The 24,363-nt window shown below is 56.0% G+C and overlaps 6 protein-coding genes across 6 annotated transcripts in view; 3 read left to right on the top strand and 3 right to left on the bottom strand.

Annotated features, from left to right (window-relative positions):
• Nucleotides 1-2,895, bottom strand: part of PTSG_03518 (uncharacterized protein) — a gene marked incomplete at its 3' end in the record, with an annotated part of 3,610 nt that extends 715 nt beyond the window's left edge. The window contains exons 1-5 of the mRNA XM_004995194.1: nucleotides 2,666-2,895; nucleotides 2,296-2,367; nucleotides 1,782-2,049; nucleotides 646-1,516; nucleotides 153-398 (exon numbers count right to left, since the gene is read on the bottom strand). Coding sequence (XP_004995251.1) covers nucleotides 153-398; nucleotides 646-1,516; nucleotides 1,782-2,049; nucleotides 2,296-2,367; nucleotides 2,666-2,773 — 1,565 coding nt within the window. The 5' untranslated portion in view covers nucleotides 2,774-2,895. The remainder of the gene's footprint in view (nucleotides 1-152; nucleotides 399-645; nucleotides 1,517-1,781; nucleotides 2,050-2,295; nucleotides 2,368-2,665) is intronic.
• Nucleotides 2,896-4,017: 1,122 nt separating this feature from the next.
• On the top strand, nucleotides 4,018-6,058 carry PTSG_03517 (uncharacterized protein). The gene has a single exon (XM_004995193.1). It carries the CDS (start codon nucleotides 4,146-4,148, stop codon nucleotides 5,583-5,585), a length of 1,440 nt encoding a protein of 479 aa, XP_004995250.1. The 5' UTR covers nucleotides 4,018-4,145; the 3' UTR covers nucleotides 5,586-6,058.
• An 805-nt stretch (nucleotides 6,059-6,863) lies between these two features.
• PTSG_03516 (uncharacterized protein) lies at nucleotides 6,864-8,401 on the bottom strand (the record flags this gene model as incomplete). Its single annotated transcript, XM_004995192.1, has 4 exons — nucleotides 6,864-6,923; nucleotides 7,208-7,339; nucleotides 7,687-8,048; nucleotides 8,353-8,401. 4 exons carry the CDS (start codon nucleotides 8,399-8,401, stop codon nucleotides 6,864-6,866), a joined length of 603 nt encoding a protein of 200 aa, XP_004995249.1.
• Nucleotides 8,402-9,564: 1,163 nt separating this feature from the next.
• On the top strand, nucleotides 9,565-20,023 carry PTSG_12035 (uncharacterized protein). The gene is made up of 26 exons (XM_004995191.1): nucleotides 9,565-9,813; nucleotides 10,003-10,127; nucleotides 10,306-10,404; nucleotides 10,649-10,759; nucleotides 11,071-11,181; nucleotides 11,453-11,600; nucleotides 11,831-11,924; nucleotides 12,221-12,409; nucleotides 12,622-12,803; nucleotides 13,153-14,105; nucleotides 14,364-14,438; nucleotides 14,593-14,644; nucleotides 14,793-14,909; nucleotides 15,059-15,171; nucleotides 15,395-15,608; nucleotides 15,800-15,891; nucleotides 16,109-16,197; nucleotides 16,590-16,703; nucleotides 16,952-17,332; nucleotides 17,551-17,662; nucleotides 17,879-17,932; nucleotides 18,228-18,416; nucleotides 18,650-18,810; nucleotides 19,174-19,368; nucleotides 19,614-19,724; nucleotides 19,916-20,023. The coding sequence occupies exons 1-26, from the start codon at nucleotides 9,714-9,716 to the stop codon at nucleotides 19,956-19,958; spliced, it is 4,224 nt and encodes a 1,407-aa protein (XP_004995248.1). The 5' UTR covers nucleotides 9,565-9,713; the 3' UTR covers nucleotides 19,959-20,023.
• Nucleotides 20,024-20,749: 726 nt separating this feature from the next.
• PTSG_03513 (uncharacterized protein) lies at nucleotides 20,750-21,607 on the bottom strand (the record flags this gene model as incomplete). The annotated part of the gene is made up of 1 exon (XM_004995190.1): nucleotides 20,750-21,607. One exon carries the CDS (start codon nucleotides 21,605-21,607, stop codon nucleotides 20,804-20,806), a length of 804 nt encoding a protein of 267 aa, XP_004995247.1. The 3' UTR covers nucleotides 20,750-20,803.
• Nucleotides 21,608-22,925: 1,318 nt separating this feature from the next.
• PTSG_03512 (uncharacterized protein) overlaps nucleotides 22,926-24,363 on the top strand; it is a gene marked incomplete at its 5' end in the record, with an annotated part of 8,203 nt that continues 6,765 nt past the window's right edge. Inside the window, 4 exons of the mRNA XM_004995189.1 lie at nucleotides 22,926-23,149; nucleotides 23,270-23,339; nucleotides 23,445-23,837; nucleotides 23,955-24,119. Of these exons, the coding sequence (XP_004995246.1) occupies nucleotides 22,926-23,149; nucleotides 23,270-23,339; nucleotides 23,445-23,837; nucleotides 23,955-24,119 (852 nt within the window). The remainder of the gene's footprint in view (nucleotides 23,150-23,269; nucleotides 23,340-23,444; nucleotides 23,838-23,954; nucleotides 24,120-24,363) is intronic.

The raw sequence follows: 24,363 nt of genomic DNA, 5'->3' as shown, positions 1-24,363 counted from the left end.
CACACACACACACAGACACAGACACAGACACAGACACACAGACGACACGCACACACACACACACACACACACACACACACACGATGTAAACCAGAGAGGCTGAATGAAGTGTGACAGTCAACCGCTGTGTGCATTTGACGACAAAGACTCACCGGCATGTGCGCTCTGGCGGGCAGGTCCCCGCTACTGTTGTGGTGGAGCCTGTGGCGGTCGTGGTGGTGGCAGCAGGCGTGGTGGTGGTGGCAGCAGGCGTGGTGGTGGTCGTCGTGGGCGCGGCGGCTGTGGTTGTGGTCGAGGCACCAGCCTGTGTGGTGGTGGTGGCGTCGCTCAGCACGCACGAGCACGTGCGGCAGCCGTTGCTGTCGTCAAAATACACCGCAACGGCACCGGGCTTGCACCTGTTGAGGGTGGGGGGGGGGGGGAAGTGAGGCAGAGAAGAGTTGGATGAGATGGTTGGCCTTGAAAGTGGGAGAAAAAAAAGAGCGGCAGAGGCAGGCAAGGCAAAACACACCCACAAACACAAGGCACAACACACACACAACACACACACACCACACACACACACACACACACACACACACACACACACACACACACACACACACACACACACACACACACACACACACACACGCATGCACGCACCGGCAATCACGGGTTGGCGGGCAGCCGGCAAAGGTGGTGGTGGGCACGCCGGGCGTGGTTGTGCGCGTTGTCGGGGTTGTCGTCGTCGTCCTGACGGTGGTGGTGGTCGTCGTCGTGGTGCGGGTGGTGGTGGTCGTCGGGGCGCGGGTGGTGGTGCGAGTCGTGGTCATGGGCCGTGTGGTTGTGGTTGTGGTCGGACGCGGCGTGGTGGAGGTGGGGATGGTGGTCTGGTCGCGTGTTGCCTCGGCAATGGCTTCGCAGTCCTGCATGCAGTCGTGCTCGGTCTGCTTGCACCCGAGACGGCAGTAAAACGGAAGCAGCACACCGTCGCACGCCAGGCGGCACTGCGCAGCGTCGAAGCGGCACGCAAACGCGCACTCCGCGTACGTCTGCGGCGTGTTGGTGGTCGTCGTAGTGGTTGTGGTGGTGGTGGTAGTGGTGGTGGTTGTGGTGGTGGTGGTTGTGGTGGTGGTTGTGGTCGTCGTGGTTGTGGTGGTGGTTGTGGTCGTGGTGGTTGTGGTCGTGGTTGTGGTCGTCGTAGTGGTGGTGGTCGTGGTGGTCGTCGTTGTCGTGGTGGTTGTGGTCGTGGTGGTGCTTGGGCAAGGCACACGCACAAAGCGCACCGTGTCTGCAGTCACAAGCTCGTACCGGTCTGTGCCAGCCGTGTTCACCTGCACGTACTCATCGTCGTCAAAGCCGGTGAACGTGAACGTGCCGAGCTTCTCGTAACCGGTCATGCCGTCATCGCCTGGGGGAGAGGTCTTCTGGTCCACATACACAATCTGGTAGTCGTTGGCAGACTGCACGGAGACGGCGACGTTGCTCGAGTGCACAGGGTGCACGCCGTACGAGATGTACACATCATAGTCGCCTGCCGAGTGGTGGAAGGGTGTGTGTGTGTGTGTGTGACATGGGTAAGGGAGATTGGTCGCATGTGAGCACGAGGAGCACAAAGCCAAAGCCAGGATAGGGAGAGAGAGACAGAGAGACAGAGAGACAAAGAGCCACAGAGAGGGAGAGAGAGCCAGAGAGAGCCAGCCAGAGAGAGCCAGAGACAGACGTGCGCATACACACACACACACACAACAGCATACACAGCACAACACACACACACACACACACATACACGGACGCACCGCCAGCAAGGAAGCTTGCGCTGAAGCGAGCAAAAGCGCGGGCGCCGTGGCGGAAGTTGTCGTGGATGAACGTGCCGCCCTGGTAGTCGGAGCCGGAAGTGCTGATGGACCACACCCCGCGCACCTCGGCCTCGCCGCGGTCCGTCTCGAGCGTGATCTCGTCGGGGAGGCAGTGGTCGATGGCGGCAAGCGGGTCACGGTTCTCAATCTGGTCCTGCACGCTGGCGCGCAGGGGGCAGTTGTCGGCAAACGTGCTGCAGCCCTCAACCTGGACGCGGTACGGTGCAATTGTTGCAGAAAATGGTGTGTCGAGTGTTGAATGGAGTGTGGAGTGTTGGGTGTTGGTGAGAGGAGCGAAGAAAGGAAACAAAGAGCAAGTGGTGTGGGAGTGTGGCCGTTCTCGACACGTAAAACAGCGCAACAACTCATGCGAGCACACGAGCACACACAAGCACACCACAGCAGGGCCCGTTTGCCACGGCAGAAGCAACACTCGACAATGATTCACACATACGTCGTTTTGGAAGAACTCGTTGCGTGCGCAGAAGTCGATGCTGATGTAAATCTGCTGGTCGTTCACACAGCACTGCAGAGAGCATGGTGACACACAAAGCATACATTCCCCAACAGTGAGTGGTGTGGAGAAGAAGAAAGTGGGGGACGCGACACACAGCAAGAGAGATACCAATATAACAACGCACGCGAGACAAATCCACACGCGCACACCATCTCCAATGTCGCCACACGTGCCGACATTCATCTTCTCCTTTCGCATCATCATCATCGCCATCACGCCCGCTTCAGGAAAACTCAAAGTCAATACAGCACGCACGCGCGCGCGCACACACATACACACACACATACACACACATGCAGGCACGCACTTGTTGGAAGAAAGTTGCTCGCGAATCCTGGTCGCAGTCAAGGATGCTTGTGGCTGAAGTGGCAGCGGCAAACAGTGCCACAAGCGCAAGCACCTTCGTGGCCATCATCTTGGTGGTCAATGTGTGTGATGATATGAATAGAGCGCAAGCGATTCAACTCTTGCGTTTGTCAAAGAAAGATGCTGCGTGGGAGAGGTTGAATGAGGATGAACGCAAATGAGGCTGCTGTGGTCTGTGGTCGTCTGTGGTTTGTGGTCTGTGGTCGTCTGTGGTTATGTGTGCATGCACTCCAGCTCTTGCTCGTGTGCTGCTGCTGCTGCTGCTGCTGCTGCTGCTGATATGGTTGTTGTTGCGGGTTGGCTGTTGGTGTGGTGTGTGAGGAATGGCGATATGTGCGTGTGTGTGTGTGCCCTTGCTTCAGCAGCAGGACCAATACCGCCAGCACAAAGCGACAGCGCCCAGCAGCCAGGGGCATTGCCAGTGATGCACTCCATGCAAAAACGCACGCGTGCGCACATCGTGTGCCACAAACACGCACACACATCACACATCACGCACACGCACGCACGCACGCAGTGGCAAAAGTTGGTGCTGGTTGTCTGGCAGTGAGCCCAGTGCCAGGGAATGGCATTGTTGCCTTGCTTGAGGAGGGAAGGTGGCTCATCACCATGCATCCCCGCCCGCTGCGCAACAACGCCGTTGCAAGTGGCAAGGTCATGCGGGGCCTGTTGTCTGGAAACGGCAGTGCGACGTTGGTGAGGTGGTCACTGTGGGTGGCGTTGTTGTCGTTGTTGTTGTGCTGGTGCCACACTGTCTGTGTTGTGTGTACGTGCGTGTCTGTGTGTGTGTGTGTGAGTGTGAGTGCGTGCACCCAGCAACACAGCAAGCAAGCAAGCGAGCACGCAAGCAGGCACGTGTGTGTGTGGTGGTGAGAGAGAAGTGGGACACATACGTGATGCAAAAGGAAGAACTTACTTGCTGCTTCCCTCCTTTCTTTTGCACACGGTTGTCGTGGTCTCCGTGCATGTGGTGCGGGTGTCATGGCAAGCAACACCCATGCAATGGCCACTGCACAGCAACAGCCCACATCATCATGTGTCCCCCCACAAGTGTGCGCGCGTGTAGACTCACACGTACACTGCTGTGTCGAGTCGAGTGGTTGTTGGTTGCTTGGTTGCTTGGTTGCTTGGTTGCTTGCTTGGTGGGTGGGTGCACTCTGGTTTCACAGGAACGTGTGCCGTTGCCACCGCTGGGCTGTCCTCCCTGCATATCTCCCTCTGTCGTGTCGCGACTTACGAACACAACAGCACAAATTGTTTGGAGGGGCGTCTTTTATGTACATTTTCAATCAAATTTCAGCAATCAACGTCTCCAAACAAACCAAGAAGACAACCCACAACAACAAGCTCAACCAAAGCAACGCAGAGCAAAAGTTGAGCCATCAGCGCCCCTGTGCGAGTGTGTGTTTGTGACAGGGAGGATGAAGAGGAGCGCACCGATGACGCCGATCACGTCACGAGGGATGGCGATGGTGACCGCGGTGGTGAGTTTGGTGGCTGTCGCTGTTATTGCGGGCAGCGTCACCGCTGCTGCCGTGCCTGTGAACGGCAAGCACGCTGGAGCAACCGTGATGCACATGCACCACAGCATCGAGGCGGCTGCGCACGTGGTGGACTTTGCCAAGGTTGGTGGCGTGGCCAACGACAAGTCCCTCTCTGTCGCGCAGGCAAACAGCAAGCTAATGAACACGACGCTGGCCAGCCTGGCGCCCGGGGACACGCTGCTCATTCCAAACACGACCTTCTGGCTCATGGGCGGCATCTACGCCACGGGCATTCGGGACGTGGTGATCCAGATTGACGGCACGCTGGCGTACCTGGACGACATGAAGGCGTGGCCGCGCCACCCCGATGGGCGCGTGTTTGAGTGCATGCACCTGGAGAACGTCGACAACATCACCATCACCAGCTCCGGCATGGGCACCATCGACGGCCACGGCAGCGCGTGGTGGGGCGCGGTGGAGTACCTGCTCATTGGCGAGAACAGGCCCAAGATGCTGTACATCCACAACGCGTCGCAGCTGCTGTTTGAGCACATCCTGTTCAAGAACTCACCCTACTACCACGTGATGGCAGAGGACGTGGAGGACGTTGTGATCCGCTACTGCGACGTGGATGCGCGGCGCACGGACCGCCCCTACCACGATCTCTTCGACCTCACCGCCTTCAACACAGACGGGTTTGACGTGGCGGGCAAGAACGTGCACATCCACGACTGCAACATCTGGAACGACGACGACTGCATTGCCGTGAAGCAGCAGACGGGGGACAGCATCCGCTCCCCGTGCAGCGAGAACATGCTCTTTGAGCGCATCAACGCCAGCGGTGTCGGCCTCACCATCGGGTCCATCGGCGCCTCCCTCGCGCACACGTGCGTGCGCAACATCACCTTCCGTGACAGCGTGATGCACAACACGTTCAAGGGCATCTATATGAAGTCGCGGCCGGAGGATGACCCGGCAACTGGCTCCATCTCCGATGTCCTGTACGAGAACATCACCATCTACAACCCGACCCAATGGGCCATCTGGATTGGCCCGCAGCAGGCCGGCTACAAGCACGCGTGCTCGTTGCTGTGGCCGGAGGACCCCATTGCCAAGTGCCCTGTGCCGAGCAACATGCACTGGCACAACATTGTGCTGCGCGACATTGTTGTGTATGACCCACTGTGGAGCCCTGGCGTGATCCTGGGCAACAGCACCAAACCCATGGAGGCGATTGCGTTTGACAACGTCAAGGTGGTCAACCCTGGCGTGTACCCGTGGGGCGACAAGTACTACAAGTGCAAAGGCGTCGCCAACTCCACTGCCACGCACGGCACCAACCCAATTCCCCCGTGCTTTGACCACCACACAAACTGAGCGAGTTGACGGGGCGTGTGGTTGCGTGACGTGTGTATGCACCATTGTGTGTGTGTATGTGTGTGTGTGCGTGTGTGTCTGTGTGTGTGTGTGCGTGTGTCTGTGTGTCTGTGTGTATCTGTGTGTTTGTGTGGTTGCGCGATGTATGTAAGAACGCATCAATGAGTGTGTGCTACGTTTGCCGTTGCTTATCTGTGTTGACCGTGACGGTTCGCTTGTGCAAGTGCCGTCCTTTGCGTGATCTCCTTTCCTCGGCTTCGTTTTGCCTTTTCGGGTTGTCGCTTCGTTTCGTTGGCTGGCTCCAATGTTCACAGGCTCGCTTTCCTTCTCGGTGTATGTGTTGTGCATTTCCTTGTCAATTCCAATGCTTTCATGTCCACGGCATTGTGTCTTCCCGTTGTGCTGCCCAGATGGCAGTGATCATGGCCACAAGGGTACCTGATCACATAACAATACACACGTTCAGCTGGCTGATGCGTTGTGTGTGCACTGTGTGCGTGTGTGCGTGTGTGCGCGTGCACTGTGCGTGCGTGTGTGTGTGCGCGTGCACTGTGCGTGTGCACGCTGTGTGTGTGTGTGTGGTGTGTGTGTGTGTGTGTTGTGCACTCTGTTGTGTGTGCAGGGCCTGCTCAAATCCTCCTCGAACGTGCGCGCGATAGAGAGAAAGTGGATGCTGTAGTAGACGAATCACAAAAGTGATTTACACCCCTCACACACGTTCGCGTGCGTGTGCGATGCATGGTAGAAGCACACACGCACGGTACAAGTAATAAAAGCAAACAGCACCAACACCAACGACTACGACAGCAGACTCACAACAAGCCAGACAAGCCAGACAACAACAAACAACAAACCACGCCATCAACGCGACAACACAACTGCCACGAACGGTGCCCAGCCAGCGTGTAGCTCACGCTGACGACAGCAACGGGCAAACCGCCCAGGTGGGCACATATCGTCACCCACCGCATGACGCAAAGACACAGTCATACAGGGCGTGGCAAGGGACAGGACAGCAACAGCACGCCATACATTGGTGGTCAAGGTAGTTCAACAAACGTTTCAGTTGGGAGGAGGGGGAAGGTTGGCATGTAGACATGTAGGCATGATTCTGTTGCAGGTTGCCACGAAACATCGCAGACGACGAGACGAGGACGACACTTATTCAGGGGAAAAAAAGGGCGGGAAGGAGAATGGATGGATGGGTGGACGGACGGATAGGAAGGATAGGTATGTGTGGAAGTTGAATGAATGGATAGGAGAGGTGGGGTGCAGGATCTAGGCCGTGGGGACAAGCTTGCAGCAGCTGCCGTCAGACGAGGTGCACGGTGCAAGGCCCTGTGGTGCGTTTGCGTGGTGATACAGCAAATGTGTGAGTGCATGGGATGAGAAAAGGTGGGTGAGATGTGGGTGTGACGAGACGAGAAGACGAATCATGTCGCGGTAACAGCAGAAGGGAAAGGGTGGGAGCAAAGCCCCTTGGCACAAAAACAATTGGGAAGGGGAAAGATGGCAACCGAAAGCGCAAGCGCAGCAGCGAAGGCTGCAGCAAACCAACGCCAAGCATACCACAACCCCACCACAAGCACACAAATCTTGCACAATGCACATGCACACTGCACCTTGCAGTCTCCGTCCTTTGCGCTGCATGCAAGCATGTTGAAGCCCGTGCCGGTGCAGTCCTCCTGCGCAAAGTACGCAAAGTATCCGCCCGTGGTGAGCAGGTCAAGGCGGCGCGCGTCGCTGTCCTCGGGCTGAACAACAACAACAACAACAACAACAACAACAACAACAACAACAACAACAACAACAACAACAACAACACCAACAACAACAACAACAACAACAACAACAACAACAGCAGCAGCAGCGTGGTGGTGGGTGAAGTGCATAAGAGTGAGCTGTGTTGGTTACGCATGAGTCAACACTGACCGCTGGCACACGATGTGCAACCACTGGCACACACAGAACCACAACTGAGCAATCTTGCACACTCTGCTACGCAATCACACACACAATCACACACAAACAAATTCCTACGCCCACAAACACACACGTAACTCACACAGACACAAACAGACACAACCAAATTGGTACGCACCACAGACTCGATGGAGACGCCGACGTTTGCGGGCTCGCACGTGTACGCGCCAACAACGCATGGGCAGCTGAGGAGCTCTGTGCAGCGCTTGAAGCCGTCCCTGTCCGTGCACTCGGAAACCTCCGCGCAGAAGTCGCAGCCAGCCCCGCAGCCCTCGGAGAATGTGTAGCAGCCGTTCTCGTTGCACGAGTCGATGCAGACAGGGGTGACGGTGTTGGCATCGGCGGGGGTGAACTGGTAACCGGAGTTGGACACGCCGAGCGAGACGCAGCCTGTGCTGGTGGTGGTCGCATCCTCGACATCGCCGGCAAAGCGGTCAAACGACGAAATCTGGGTCAGCCGAACCTCAGTGGCAGCGGCGGCTGTGTTGTTGTTGTTGTTTGTGTAGTCGAAAAGGGGGGGGGGGGGCGACGCGCGAGAGGGAAGCGCATTACAAGATGGTGAGACCAATCGAAGGTGAGACGTGCGTGTATGGGTGTGCACGTGGGTGAGCAGGCACAGTTAAGTTGAGTTGAATGCAGGGTGACACGATGCACAACACACAGAAAAGGCGTCCAGTCGACCGAGAACCAGCACAACGACATGTGCCCACAAACATCACGAAAAACATGTTCTCATGGGCGAACGCATGCCACACACACACACACACATGCATGCCACACGTACCAGCGAGCATAGCTGCTGCGAAGGTGAGGAAGATTGCCGTGCGTGCCATTGTGATTGTGTATGTGTTAAGTAGTGGTAGATCGAGGCCAACAAGAAGAAGGAACGCGGTCAAAAGCTGCGTGGGAGAGGTTGAATGAGGATGAACGCAAATGAGGCTGCTGTGGTCTGTGGTCGGCTGTGGTTTGTGGTCTGTGGTCGGCTGTGGTTATGTGTGCATGCACTCCAGCTCTTGCTCGTGTGCTGCTGCTGCTGCTGCTGCTGATATGGTTGTTGTTGCGGGTTGGCTGTTGGTGTGGTGTGTGAGGAATGGCGATATGTGCGTGTGTGTGTGTGCCCTTGCTTCAGCAGCAGGACCAATACCGCCAGCACAAGCGACAGCGCCCAGCAGCCAGGGGCATTGCCAGTGATGCACTCCATGCAAAAACGCACGCGTGCGCACATCGTGTGCCACAAACACGCACACACATCACACATCACACATCACACGCACGCACGCAGTGGCAAAAGTTGGTGCTGGTTGTCTGGCAGTGAGCCCAGTGCCAGGGAATGGCATTGTTGCCTTGCTTGAGGAGGGAAGGTGGCTCATCACCATGCATCCCCGCCCGCTGCGCAACAACGCCGTTGCAAGTGGCAAGGTCATGCGGGGCCTGTTGTCTGGAAACGGCAGTGCGACGTTGGTGAGGTGGTCACTGTGGGTGGCGTTGTTGTCGTTGTTGTTGTGCTGGTGCCACACTGTCTGTGTTGTGTGTACGTGCGTGTCTGTGTGTGTGTGTGTGTGTGTGTGCGTGCACCCAGCAACACAGCAAGCAAGCAAGCGAGCACGCAAGCAGGCACGTGTGTGTGTGTGTGGTGGTGAGAGAGAAGTGGGACACATACGTGATGCAAAAGGAAGAACTTACTTGCTGCTTCCCTCCTTTCTTTTGCACACGGTTGTCGTGGTCTCCGTGCATGTGGTGCGGGTGTCATGGCAAGCAACACCCATGCAATGGCCACTGCACAGCAACAGCCCACATCATCATGTGTCCCCCACAAGTGTGCGCGCGTGTAGACTCACACGTACACTGCTGTGTCGAGTCGAGTGGTTGTTGGTTGCTTGGTTGCTTGGTTGCTTGGTTGCTTGCTTGGTGGGTGGGTGCACTCTGGTTTCACAGGAACGTGTGCCGTTGCCACCGCTGGGCTGTCCTCCCTGCATATCTCCCTCTGTCGTGTCGCCACAAGAAGTAATATTTGTGGTGTCGCCTTCTTGTTCTCTTGCTGATGACTCATGTCATCACATCGGTTCCTGAGTCAGCAAAACAAGAAACGGACACCCCTCCAGCCAGCAACAGCAAGCGAGCACAACAGCCAAGACAGCAAGCGGCATGGCTGGTGCTGCTGGTGATGATGGGCATGGCCCTCGCGCCGTCAAGGCCCAGCCGTTGTCCGAAGATGAAGCCACCTCGCCAGGATCACGTCGCTCTGGTGTGTGTGTGTGTGTGTGTATGTGCCTGTGCATGTGTGTGTGTGTATGTGTGTATGTGTGTGTGTGTGTGTTTGTATGTGTGTTTGTGTGTGTGTGTGTGTTTGGTGTCGTGCTCGACGAAGATGATGGCTGCTGTTGCTGCTCGGCTCATGCCTGCGACTGAACGATGCATGCGCTGGTTTTCACAGAGTACTGCGATAACCGAGTGATCACTTCCAAGTACACGCTCTTGACCTTCCTCCCGATCAACTTGTTTGAGCAGTTTCGCCGCGCAGCCAATTTTTACTTCCTGACCATGATGATCATCGCATACGTGCGTGTGAACACATGGATAGTGTGTGTGTGAGTGGGGACAACGTGTGTGGGGTTTACATCACCGCACCAAGCTGCCACCTCAAGTGCACCACAAGCAACCAACTGCACTTACACGCACACGTCACCGTTACCACCACCAAATCACTGTCTCCACACATGCGCCGTTGTGAATGTAGATTCCTGGAGTCGCTGTGATTGCTCCCATCACGTCTGTGCTGCCACTTGTGTTCGTCATCGGCGTCACGGCCATCAAGCAAGCCTACGAGGACTACAGGGTAAGTAAGCACCACTGCGTGTGGCATCACATCATGTTCAGTGGCAGGGTGCTCATACCACCAATTGTCGCCCCGGTGCTCCCTCCTTCTTCCGCGCTTTGTGTCTGTCAATCGGTATCCGACATCAACACTCACAACGCCACTCTTATCACGAAACACATACCACCACACACGACCACCACCGCTAACCACAACGATTACAATCACCACCACCGCCACCGCCTCCCCCATCCCGCACCGTTAGCGGCATCGAGCAGACGCGGAGATCAACCTTCGCAAGACGCGCATCCTGGACAACCAGGGCCAGCACCACGACATCAACTACCAAGACGTCCGCGTTGGCGACATTGTAAAGGTATTATGCATGCATGCGTGCGTGTGTGTGTGTGTGCGTGTGTTTGCAGATATAGAGGTGTGCTTGAGAAAGTCATGCGAGTGTCTCCACGTATTCCTTGTTCCGTGCATGTCTTGCACTTGTAAGCGTGTGCATATTTGTGCGGAGCATCACGCATCGCCTGATTTGGTGTACTTGTCATGTCAGTGGACGACACAGCCGCCTTGATCGCTGGTGTTGCGTCCGCTCTGCTTGCACCGCCCTCACACCCTCACACTCTCACGCTGCACACCCTCACACCCTCACACCCTTCCCTCGCTGCGCGTCCCCAGGTGCTGGACGGCGAGGAGTTTCCGTGCGATCTCGTGCTGCTGTCGTCGTCCATTGCCTCGCACGACTGCTTCATCACAACAGCAAACCTCGACGGCGAAGCCACGCTCAAGGTGGCGCCCTTGCTGCTTGCTCGCTCGTTGTGCGTTGCTGTTCGCGTGCTGATCAAACGTTCCCCACTGCTTCAAAGCCAAGACACACAACACACAATTCACATGCACACACACTCACTCGCTCACTCACTCACACTCACTCGCTCGCTCACTCACACTCACTCACATATGCACACATATGCACACACACAATGCACACTCACACACACACACACACACACACTCACACACATCGTACGTACGTCCCCCTCCTCTCCATCTTTTGTCCCAGGTTCGGTATTGTCCACAGCTGCTGCACAACGAGAGCTGGAGCGAGCTGATCAGCGGCGCGCTGAGCGTGGAGTGCTCGGCACCAGACCCGCACCTCTACGAATTCGATGGCACCGTCCACCGCACACGCCCTGGGGAGCAGCGCGAAGGTGTGCTGGACTGTGGCAGAGGTGATGGGGGTTTTGCGGGTGGGGAGGTATGAGTGGGTGGTTGGTTGCATGTCGTGAGGTTGTTGGTGTGGTGATGATATGTGTTTGTGGTGTGTTGATAGCGTGGGTCACTTGCACCCGTTCGTTTTGCTTGTTCTGCACACTACGCAGGCTGCGTTGTTTTCACCCACTGTACACGTGCGCTTGTGTGTGCGTGTGTGCGTGTACAGAAACGGAAAGCATTGGCATCAAGCAGCTGCTGTTGAAAGGTGCCCGTTTGCGCAACACAGATTACATCTATGGTCTCGCCGTCTACACGGGAAAGTAAGATCCAGGGTGGTGCTGACTGCTCGGGTGGGAGCAAGCGCATGAGTGAGTGAGTGCGTGAGTGAGTGAGTGAGTGAGTGAGTGAGTGAGTGAGTGAGTGAGTGAGTGAGTGAGTGGGTGAGTGGGTGGGTGGGTGAGTGTGCGCGCGGGAGTACGAGAATGCTGTACATGGTTCCTGGTTGAGCCCACCACCTCACACACACACACACACGCATACACACACACGCAAACACACACACACGCACACGCACACAACACACGCACACAACACACAACACACAACACAACTGCAGGGACAGCAAGACTGCGCTGAACCAGCCCAAGGCGCGGTTCAAGTTCTCGACTGTCGAGCGGCGACTGAACTTCTTCCTCGCATTCTACTTTGTGTTTCTCCTCATCATGTGCACCCTCTCTGTTCTCGTGCACCTCTCCTGGATCGATAAGGAGCGTCGCTTCTGGCCCATCTTCGCACAGGACGAAACGTATGTGCATGTATGTGTGTGTGTGAACGTCGACGAGTGTGCATGCTATAACATGTGCGAGCGTGCGCTCCTTCTCTATAACAGCTGCTCTATTTCATCAACACATGCCTCAGTGCACCTCTACTCACAGCCCTGTGTGTTCCCCGTGTCCCAACCCCCAACCCCCCCCCCACACACACACACACGCACCCTCCCTCCACGCCAATTGTCAGGACGACTGTCGGCGACAACGCCAAGAGCTGGCTGTCGTTCATGCTGCTTTACAACTGGGTGATCCCCATCTCGCTCTACGTGACAATGGAGCTGCAGAAGCTGGCTGGGTCGTTTCTAATCGGGTGGGACGTCGACATGTACGATCCCGTTCAGGACGAGCCGGCACAGGCCAGGACTTCCGGTGAGATGGGAGGGGGGAAAGGACAAGGGCTGTACGCGGTTGTTTGCGTGTGTGTGTGTGAGTGTGTTTATGTTTGTGCGTGGATGTGTGTTTGTTTGTGGATGTGTGTTTGTTTGTGCGTGGATGTGTGTGTGTGCGTGTGTTTGTTTGTTTGTTTATTAATGTGCTTTGGACAAAGAGTAGCGTTGTGCAGAAGCAACGCTTGGCTTTGAGATGACTTCGTCTTGCTGTGGACGAATGCGCCCAGCACCTGCGTACCCATTTCTTAGCACACTTTTGCGCACACATACACATACACACACATACATTGACGCACGTTTCCTCGCGCAACATCACGTTCCTGTGCCAGACTTGATGGAGGACGTTGGGCAGATCAACTACGTGTTTGCAGACAAGACGGGGACGTTGACGGAGAACGAGATGGTGTTCAAGCACTGCAACATTGGTGACACGTGTCTCTCTGTCGAGGGCTATTACGAACGCCTGGCTGTGCAGCCGCTGCCATCACGCCACTCCGCATCCACCCCTTCCTCGGTTGTGCCGTCAACAGCGGCGTCGTTCAGTGGTGGCGCTATCAGCACACATCGCCACCACGACCAGGATCAAGATCAATACGCGAATGGCGGTGCATGGACGGGGCGTGGTCGTGGTGGTGGTGGCAGCAGTGGGCGGCACGGGAGCCAGCTCTACCTTGAATCGCCAACGCAATCACCCCACCGTCACACAGCACCGTCATCATCAACCACAAGAACAGCGGCAGCAACAACAACAGCGCCACCGGCTGCGCTTTCGCGTGTGGATGTGCGTGCGAGCCGCTCGTCAACGGAGCGGGCGATGCGTGGTGGATCAACAACACACGCGCACGTGCACCGCGGATCTGTCAACAATGGTGATGGACGTGAACACGGCATGGTGGACGGGGAGGCGGCAGACCTGGGGGACGGCGAGTTCGCGGACAGGTCGCTGTCCAGGGTTGCGCTGCTGGGCGGTGGCAACGGTGATGATGACGACGATGGTGATGGCGGTGGATTGGAGGAAGTGGCGATGACATCTTCACAGTTGAGTCATGATGACATGCCAGACACAGCAGCAGGGTCAACATCAACGCCAGCAACGGACGTGACCTCTGTCATGGCGCGTGCTGATGTGATTGCGTTCTTCGAGTGCCTGGCCGTGTGCCACACTGTCACGATTGAGTACGAGGGTGTCGTGGCGGCAGACGGCTCCACTGTCCGGCAGCGAAAATTAGCGGCGTCATCGCCAGATGAGGAAGCGCTTGTCCAAGCTGCGGAGATGCACCAGGTGTGTAAATACGTCGTGCCGATGGTGGTTGTGATGGCGGTAGTGACTGTGGTTGTGGTTGTTGTAACTGAAGCTTATTTGCATGTGTGTGTGTGAGTGTGTGTGTGTGTGTGTGTGTGTGTGGGTGTGTGTGTGTGGGTGTGTGTGTGTGGGTGTGTGTGTGGGTGGATGTGTGTGGGTGGATGTGTGTGTTTACACTGATTCCACTGCTGTGCCGCGTTGTTGCTGCTGCTGCTGCTGCTGCTGCTGCGGTTGCAGGTTGGATTTAAGCTCGAGGAGCGAACGGACAAGAAGATGAGCATTTCCCACAACGGCAATCTCCTCACCTACCAGGTCGGTCGTGTGTACGTATACTTGTGTGTGTGCGTGCGTGTTTGTGTGCACTTTGTGTCTTGTGCTGGGATGTGGTTCGACGTACTTTGTACCCGTTCCAATCGGCAGCAAAGCCACTCACCGTCGATGTGCTTCTCGTTTCCCATTGGTGCAGATTATCCACGTGCTCGAGTTTGACTCAAAGCGAAAGCGCATGAGCGTACTTGGTAAAGTCACGCAGCAACGTGGACATTGCGGTGGCGCGTCAATACACGTGTTCTCGCGGTGTCACGGCTACACTCTTCCTTGTTCTTCTCCTTCTGCTGCATTTTGACGCTTGCACATACACACACACACACACACACGCACATCTAGTGCGAGATGACCGGGGCCGCGTTCGCCTGCTGCTGAAGGGCGCAGACAGTGCTGTTCTTCCGCGCACAAACGCCGCACACGCACACGCACTCAATGAAGAGAGACAGCGATACGCAGGTGTGTGGTGGTAGTTGGTGGTGGGTGGGTGGGTGCGTGCGTGTCACACATCACCACGCACCGTCCGTACGATCAAGGTTTCATTCAAACTCATCACGAACATACACGCTTGAAACTCACACACACACGCACGCACACACACACACCAGCGTGCCAGCTGTGTCTGGATCACTATTCGCGAAAAGGACTGCGAACACTCGTCGTTGCGTCGCGGACATTCACGCAAGAGGAAGCCGATGCCATCTTGCCAGCTCTGCAGAAGGTGATGATGATGATGATGATGATGATGATTAAGCTGCTGGTGGTCATGGTCGTGGCGGTCGTGGAACGTGAACAGAGGCGGAAGGGGGGGGGACAGGCTTGGTGCATGTTTAAGATGCGAACGGTGCCTTGTGGCAACAGGCTGTGAAGCTTTGATGTTGCTGGCATGTGAATGCAATGCTAAGCGTGCCTCCCTCTTCGCACACACACACACACAACCACAGGCGAACGAGTCACTGGAGAACCGCAAGAAGAAGTTGAATGCGCTGTACAACAAACTTGAGACGAACCTGACGCTGCTCGGAGTGACGGCGGTGGAAGATCGATTGCAGGACGGCGTTCCAGACACAATCGTGAAGATTCGTGAGGCGCAAATTGCGCTCTGGGTCCTCACTGGCGATAAGGTCCAGACAGCCATCAATATCAGCATTTCAGCAGGTGCGCCGCAGAGGGACAACCCCCAACCTTGTGTGTGTGTGTGTGTGTGTGTGTGTGTGTGTGTGTGTGTGTGTGTGTGTGTGTGTGTGTGTGTGTGTGTGTGTGTGTGTGTGTGTGTGTGTGTGTTACGTTGCACCTGGCGGTGTGATAATCCGTGATTGCGGTCTTGTTGTCATGCACGCGCAACGCAGGCCACTTCACGGCCGACCACCCCCGCCTCAAAGCAATCTCCATCAAGGATCCGCGTGAATGCAAACGCGTTTTGCTCAAGTTCTACCGCCGCGTACGTTCTCACAACACAGAGCAGCGCAGCGCGACATACCACAACAGCACAGATGGCATCACACCACAACACTACCATGTTTGCTTCTGACCGACTGCGATGATGACATGATTTGTCTGTGTCTCTACATGCTGCTGTCCTCTGGTTGGGTGCTGTGACTTACACATGCACCGATGCATGGTCAACTGTGCATGGGGGGGGCCGTTCCCTTGTGCAGGTTGAGGCGATGCTTGCAGGCAACAGCGATGAGGCACCGTCATCACCCTCGTCAGCGTACGGAACGCTTCCGTCTGTGCCAAGCACGCGGTACGCCCCTCACGTGCTTGCTTGAGTCGTGCCGTTGTTGTGGAGGGAAATGGTCTCAACGTGGCCGAGCACGCCTACTTTGATCCCCCCCCCCACTCATTATCCACACACGTATACACATGCACACGTACACGTATACACATGCACACGTACACGTATGCAAAACCGCATGTCAGCACAAATGCACAGCATTCATCTCAACACGCCACGGCCCCTTTGCGGTGCTCACCTTTGTCTCACAAGCTCACCTCTGCACCCACTGCATGTACGCGTGCGTTCCATGCGGTTGTCTGTGCTGTGCTGTGATGTGTTGTGGTGTGACATGGTGTGTTGCGACATGATGTGGTGTGTTGTGATATGGTGTATTGCTGTGTGGTGCGGTGTGGTGACAGGGATCGACCGAGTGCAGACCAGGGATCGACGGCGATGGTGGCGCTGATCCTGGACGACGTGACGCTCGCTGTTGCCCTCAAGCACCATGCCAGCCTCTTCCGCGCACTCAGCATGTGAGGCCTGAGGACTCGCATGAGAGAGAGAGGGGGGCGGAGAGACATGACATGATGAGCGTTTTGTACTTGAAAGAGTGCATGAATGTGGCGTGTGTGCGTCAGTGTTTCTGAGAAATGTGGAGTTGTGCTTTGTGAGTCGAACGTGTGCACGCATGCGCGCACATACACACACCAACACACACTTATTTGAATTCGCTCACTCTCGCACGGGCACTCGCTCGCATTCATGCACTCGTGCATGCCAGGCGGTGCCGTGCTGTCCTGTGCTGTCGATTGTCGCCCGCGCAGAAAGCGGCAGTCGTGCGGCTCGTGAAGACGGGGGCCGTGGTGATGGGCGATGACATGTCGCTGGGCACGAATTTGCATGCAAGCAACAGCGGGAACGGGACCGGCAATGGAAATGGAAACGGTGGAGAGCGCACGGCTGGTGCAGCAGCAGCAGCAGCCAGCGGTAGTGGCGGTGTTGGTGTTGGAGATGATTCTGATTCGTTTTCGCCGCCAGCAGTAGCTGCTGCGCCGATCACGCTGGCGATTGGCGATGGTGCGAACGACGTCGCCATGATCAGGGAGGCGCATATTGGTGTTGGCATCACGGGCAAGGAGGGCAGACAAGCAGCGCGCACCAGGTGCGTTGCTCTGACGTGCTTCTGTGTATGTGTGTGTGTGTGTGTGTGTAACACAAGTGAATGCTGGCAATGTGGCTGTTGGGTGCGAAGTGAGACGTCAAGTCTCTTGCGTCGCATCAAACATGATGTGCTTACAGACACGCACGCACGCACACACACACCACACACACACACACACACACACACGCACGCACACATTTCAACAATGCGCCGTACAGTGATTATTCGCTTGCGCGATTTCGGTTTCTTGCGCGTCTTCTTCTCGTCCACGGCCACTACTCATATTGGCGCATGGCGTACACCGTCCAGTACTTTTTCTACAAAAACCTCGTACGTGTGTGTGTGTGTGTGTGTGTGTGTGTGTGTGTGTGTGTGTGTGTGTGTGTGTGTGTGTGTGTGTGTGTGTGTGTGTGTGTGTGTGTGTGTGTGTGCGTGTGTGTGCGTGCGCTGGTTGATGCCTTTTTTCGAACCAGGGCCAGCCGTTGATACCACGCTCGCGTCATTCTCACACACAACTGAAAACGTTTGCGCGAATGTGAGCCACAGATCTACATCCTCCCCTTCATCTATTTTGGACCGCGCACGCTCTTCTCTGCTCAGGTGCGCAGAGGATGTGTATGTATGTGTGTGTGTGTCTGTGTCTGTGGGTGGGTGTGTCTGTGTGTCTGTGTGTCTGTGTGTGTCTGTGTGTGTGGGTGTGTATGTGTGTGTGTGTGTGTCTGTGTGTGTGTGTGTGGTGGTGTGCGTGTGGGTGTGTGTCTGTGGGTGTGTGTGTGTTCGTCGCGCTTGCAACTCGCTGGTTGCTCCTGCTTCTCCTCCTCATGCCTTGCTGCTGTTTTCTAACCCAACACACACACACACACACACATCAACACGTGCGCGTGTGTTATTGCAGACGCTGTATGAGCAGTGGCTGCTGACGTTCTGGTCTGTGCTGTTCACGTCGCTGCCCATCCTGTGCTTTGGAATCTTCGAGCAAGACATTGACGCGCCGCTGCTGATGTCGCACCCGCGCACATATGCCGTCTTCTCCGGCAACCGCATCCTCACGTGGCGCCGCTTTGCCATCTGGACCCTCACCGCGGTGCGGAAAGGGGGGCGGGGGAGAGGAGTGTGTTTTGGGGGGGGGGGGTGAAGGGGTGTGAAAACACATACATAACACACGCACACACATGCACATGCACATGCACATGCACATGCACATGCACACACACACGCACACATGGATACTGACCTGTGATTCACACGTTGTGCGCTCATTGCTGGTGCATGGCACCCACCGTCTTGTTCTGTCTCCCTCCCGCGATCACGCTTTAGATTTGGCACGGGAGTGTCGCGTACTTTGGCATGACGTTGCTTCTCTCGTCGATGCGCCCTGGCGTGACGCTGTGGTGGCTCGGCACTGCCATTTACACTCTCCTCCTCCTCCTCGTCACGCTTAAGATTGCCACCGACACCCGAAACTGGACGTGGATAACGTATGTGCACGTGTTGTCCCTGTGTGTGTGTGTGCGTATGCGCAGATGTTGTGTGTGCGTGTGTGTGTGTGTGTGCGCAGATGTTGTGTGTGTGTGTGTGTGTGTGTGTGTATGCGCAGATGTTGTGTGTGCGTATGCGCAGATGTTGTGTGTGTGTGCGTATGCGCAGATGTTGTGTGTGTGTGTGTGTGTGCGTATGCGCAGATGTTGTGTGTGCGTGTGTCACGTGTGTTGCATGTGCACTATTTTTCACCTGTACTCTGAGGGCAGTTGATTTGCTCATCCCATTGCTCATCCTTCCACCCATTCTCTGTTGTTGTTTCGGGTGCGCGTCATGTGTTCTTTGGTGACCGTTGCCTGCAGGCACGTGTGCACGTGGGGCTCGCTTGTTGTGTTCGTTGGGTTTGTGCTCTACTCACAGGGCGTCCCGCTTGTCTTTGGCTCCGGCACCACCCCGGGCATCTTTTGGTCTGCGCTCAACCTGTGGGGAACAGACTATTACTGGGGCGCCCTTGTTGTGCTGGTCGTCGTCGCCATGCTCCCAGACTACCTCTTCGGGTGCGGTTTGGTGCATATGTGTGTGTGTGTGTGTGTGCGTGTGCGTGCGTGTGTGTGTGTCTGTGTGTGTGTCTGTGTGCGTGTGCGTGTGTGCGTGCGTGTGTGTGTATCTGTGTCTGTGTCTGTGTCTGTGTGTGTGTGTCTGTGTGTGTTCTGTTGATTGCATGCATGCAAGCAAGCGCGCTTGAATGAACACGAGGTTTGACACCAACGGCGCTGCTGTTTGATGCATGTCTGTCACACAGGTTTGCGCGCCGCATCTTCTTCCCGACATATGTGCAGCAGCTGCAAGCGCGCGAGTGGCAGCGGAAGTACAACGGCAACTACGCCTGTGTGGCATCTTGTCTTCAGCGCAGGTGTGTGTGTGTGTGTGTGCGCGTGCGTGCGTGCGTGTGTCTGTGTGCCTGCGTGTGTCTGTGTGTGTGTGTGTGTTTGTGTGTGTGTTTCTGTTTCATTGCCAACTGCCCTGCAACAAGGCCAGTGTCGCTCATCTGCTTCTCCCACCCCCCCCCCCCCCAAAAAACATTCACACGCACGCCTGGCGCAGCCAAGAGCGGGAGGGATTGCGTGCAAGCTTCACGCCTCCATGACACAGCCAGCTGCGGCTCACACGACGCGTGTGCTCCCATGACACACACACACACACACACACACATACACACACACACACACACACACACACACACACACACATACACACACACACACACACACACACACACACATACACACACACACGTGCGCGCAACAAACGTGCATGTGCACTCTTCCGTCCCCCCCCCCCTCCTTGCTTGCTTGCATCGCATGTCAGTTTGGTTTTTTTGCAATGCAGTGCCGCCACTGTTTCCTCTCTTCGTTTTGAGACTTGTCCACACACAGACAGCAGTTTGCTTTTGAATGAAAGAAAGGCTTGAGATTGACTTGACCGGTAGATTGATTGTGATTGTCGTTCATTGGACAAAGCGGTAGTTGTTGGTGACCAGCACCAAGCAGCACCACCGCCAAACGCAAGCAAGAGGCATGTGACACGGCACACAAGTACACACAAGTACACACAAGTACACACACACACACACACACACACACACAAGGGAACAGCGGCACCAGCTATGGGTCCTCATCAGGCAAAGGTCAGCAGCAAGGTTGGGGGAACAACCATCATCGTAGAAAGTCAAGGTGAAAGCTACGCAGCGCCAGCAAGCGCGTTCCTCGGTCAGCATCCAAAAACAAGCAGGCAGGCAAGTAAGCACGCAGGCAAAGAAGCAGCATTGCTGCTCCATGCGCTTTGTGGTAACACAAGGGGAGGGCAAATGGGAAATCACATGACAAGAAGGGGGTTGTCGTAATAGCCAAGTGCATGCAAGCAAGCACCAAGCAAGAAGGGAGTCAGCAGTCTAAGGCAAAGGAAACGATATCGGACAAAAATGACAAGCCATCAGCGGGCCGTGGACAGGACGGCTGGAGGCATGGACTGGACATGGCGGCGGATGGATCGCGGTGAGCAGTAGCCCGTGCGATGTGCGACTTGGCGTACTTGCTGCTGCTGCTGTTGCTCTTGCTGGTGCGCGCGCTTGTTTGGCTGTGGCTGCAGCTGAGGCTGGTGCTGGTGGTAGCGCATGGTTGGATAAGACAGCGGGCGGCCAGCCTTCTTGCGAGGATGGTACGGATGGGTGGCTGCTGCGTTGTTGTTGCTGTTGCTGTTGCGTGCATGCATGGCGCTCTTGGTGGTGTCGGTGCGGTACACTTTGGGTGCTGGGGCCATTGCCGGTGTTGGCGTGATTCTTGTTGGGGCCGGGTTGAGGCTGCGGCGCCGGCGGCGCGTGATGGGCTGCTGCTGTCGCTGGTGTTGCTGCATCTGCTTCTGCAGCTGCTGCCGCTGGTTGGCGTCTGTGCGGACATCCATGTTGCGGGAGCGCTCAATCTCCGCCTGGTCATAGACGGTGGGGGCGGTGCGGCAGTTGTCCTCAACCTGGGAGGCGAGCGCGCTCATCTTCTTGGCGGTCTTGTCGGCCTCGGCAGTCATGCGCTGGTGGCGCTTGGACCTGGGGCGGATCTCCTCTTCTGTCAGCACGGGCTGCAGGGCGTCGCGCTCGATGTTGGCCGAGGCGGCAAACTTGTTCTGCAGCTTGACCCAGAGCGTCCTCTGCAACAACACCTTCCGCAGCGGGCTCTGCTGGGACTGTGTCAGGGTGCAGTTCTTGTTGAAGGCCACGGAGATGAGTGTGTTGTAGTCCATCATGGTTACAGCTGGTGAAGGAGGTTGACGAAAAGGAGTGTGGGAGAATGAGGGAGATCTGAGGGGGGGGGGGCCGGGTCGCGGCGACGATGATGAAGCAGGAAGGTAAAGCTGATGCACCAGTGAAAGCACAGGAGCCGGCGGCGCGCGGCGGCAAGCACGAGGTGGCTGGCTGGTGGGTGGTGTCGAGGAGAAAAATGACACGCGGGGCTCGTCGGAGCAAAGGCGGAGGAGAAGACGAACAAGATCTCGCAGCGAGCTTACACGAGTAACTTTGGTCAAGTGATGCGTAAGTCGGGAAGAAGGAAAAAGTGAACGACCGCGCCAAAGTCAGCAACAAGTGTCGACCAAGCACAGACAAATCAACACGGCGTGTTGATGTGTGTCGTTCGCTTGCTTGCTTGCTTGCTTGTTCGGGTAGCAGCCGGGTGCAATATTTAGACTCGAGGGAGACGCGTGAGTGACACCAACGAGGAGGAGAGAAGGAGAGCGTGCGCTACACAAACCAAGCACACCCAACAAATCTCAATATGGCGTGTTGCGTGTAGGCCCAAACTACGGACACAATTTCTCGGAACCCGCACAGGAGGGAGCAGTGCAATTTCTGGGAAGTCAGCGTGTAGAGGGGGGGGGGGGGCGAGACAGACACAGCCAGAAAGGGAAGGTGGGGTTGGTTGGTTGGTGGTGGTTTTGGAATGTAGGTGAACGTGCGCACGGGCGACTGGGTAAACACCAAACACGGGCTTAGCTTAGCTCGAGCTGGGGATGTGATGTGAGAGCGTGTGTGTGTGTGTGTGTAACAATAAACGTAAATGGTCGCGGGTGCGGCTGGTGGTGGGATGGATGGATGGATGGAGGGGGAGATGGCAGTGCGCAAAAATAAATGACACATCATCATCATGTCACAAACACACAAGACACATCAACAAAACAACAAAGCGTCGTCATCGTTTGTTCGTTCGTTTGTTTGTTCGTTTGGCTTAGTTGGTTGGTTGGAGGCGTGGAGGCGATTGTGATAGTGCCCGACACACGAAATGGTAGGGTTTTATTTTTCTCGTTTGTGGTTGGATTTGAGTCGTTTGAAAGCTGACCGGCAGCACCACGTCGGCCTTGCACATGCATCTGCGCTGGTTTGGGGTGCAAGGGTGACGCACACGCCCCAAGCGACCGCTGTCAAGTTGCATCTTTCGTGCAAATCGTCGGCAAAATAAAAATTTTCAACCACCATCACCGACGATGAGTTTGTGCCTGATTCCGAGGTGGTGAGCGACGACGATGAAGGCGAGCTGCCACCAACTCACCAAAGCGGGCACGACAAGACATGCCCAAGCCGGTAACCAAGAAGCACGTGACTCCTCAGGAGATCGTGGAGATATGTGCGTGCCTGAGGAACATGAGGGGTCAGGGAACCCTGACAGAGAAGGAAACGCTTCTGGTTTTGCATGTGTACATGCAGTTGAAATTGGCACACTTGGAGAACCGGAGGAAGTCCAAGGGCAAGCGCTCGAATGGCCAGGTCGATGAACGTGCTGCTAAGCAGTTGGGGTATGTTGACACTCTTTTGTTAGTGTGCAAGCTGACGTGTTTGCATGTGTCAACTGTGACATGATTCATTCGCATGGCCGACCTCACTTCACTCTTTTACCTCGGTCTGGAACAACACAGGGTTGGCCTCAGCACTGTGCGTCGGAAGTATGCAATGCTCAACAAGCTGTTGCAAGAGCACGGCATAGATGTGAGTTGAGGAGATGTACCTGCTGTGGTCAACTCATACACCAGCGTGCTGTTTGTCTTAGATCTGTTCATGTTGGCTCATATTCCATGTGCTTCGTGTCTGCAGGGCCTTAAGACACTTTCTGTTGAGAACCGCCGTGGGAAGGCGACACAGCTGCCGACACGTGTGCCCACGACAAAACGTGTGCTCAGGCAGGTTCGCGATCACGTGCGCATGCAGAGAGAAGGTGGACACCGCATCACGGCCGTACAGGTGCTTGACTTCCTACGCAAGCACAGGCATGTGGACGTACGACCTTCGTTTGCTGGCGATGGTGACGACGAACTGGACAGGGCGGCGGCTCTGCGGGCAGTGCAGCGGTTTCTTCGTCGTGCGGGCTACCTTCGCGGCAACAAGCACGTTGTTCAAGAGAACCCGAGGCACAAGCAGCTGCTGGCGAAGTATCTGAAGGAGTTTGATGCAAACAGGAGGTTGCCACCTGACGAGCGCCTCAGAGAGGTGTGTGTGTGTGTGTGTGTGTGTGTGTGTGTGTGTGCCCATGCTGCTGTGTTGTCGATGTTTCTTCGCATGTGCAATGTTCCCTTTTCGTGTCTCACGTGGCTCAATTGCCTGTAGGTGTATCTCGATGAATCATACATTGACAGGAACTACAACAGGAACAGAGACTCCCTGTATGACCCCAACGACGGTCAAGACATGCACAGTCATCGCAAGATCAAGCGGGGTCGGCGCTACTGCTTTGCCCTCGCAGTTCAGGGCCCGGATCCGCGCGTGTGCACCGTCAGTGACCGCAACGACCGCGCCCTCGCCGGTCCTGTTCCAGGCACGAGCTGGATCTTCGACCCTGGCAGCGCACTGCAGCGTGAGCGGCGACAACAACGACAACAACAACAACAACAACAACAACAACAACAACAACAACAACAACAACAACAACAACAACAACAACAACAACAACAACAACAACAACAACAACAACAACAACAGCAGCAGCAGCAGCAGCAGCAGCAGCAGCAGCAGCAGC

The sequence above is a fragment of the Salpingoeca rosetta genome (assembly GCF_000188695.1).
Source record: "Salpingoeca rosetta unplaced genomic scaffold supercont1.8, whole genome shotgun sequence".
In the NCBI taxonomy this organism is placed as follows: domain Eukaryota; class Choanoflagellata; order Craspedida; family Salpingoecidae; genus Salpingoeca; species Salpingoeca rosetta.
The sequence above is the reverse complement of the archived record's forward strand: the minus strand, read 5'-3'. Positions and strand labels throughout refer to the sequence as shown.

Bases quoted from the DNA above. Each gene is read 5' to 3' on its own strand.
- PTSG_12035 (XM_004995191.1), top strand. From the start codon at position 9,714: ATGGCTGGTGCTGCTGGTGATGATGGGCATGGCCCTCGCGCCGTCAAG. The intron at 12,804-13,152 runs GTGAGATGGGAG...TTCCTGTGCCAG, and splicing joins GGCACAGGCCAGGACTTCCG to ACTTGATGGAGGACGTTGGG. The intron at 14,645-14,792 runs GTAAAGTCACGC...ACGCACATCTAG, and splicing joins AAAGCGCATGAGCGTACTTG to TGCGAGATGACCGGGGCCGC.
- PTSG_03517 (XM_004995193.1), top strand. From the start codon at position 4,146: ATGAAGAGGAGCGCACCGATGACGCCGATCACGTCACGAGGGATGGCG.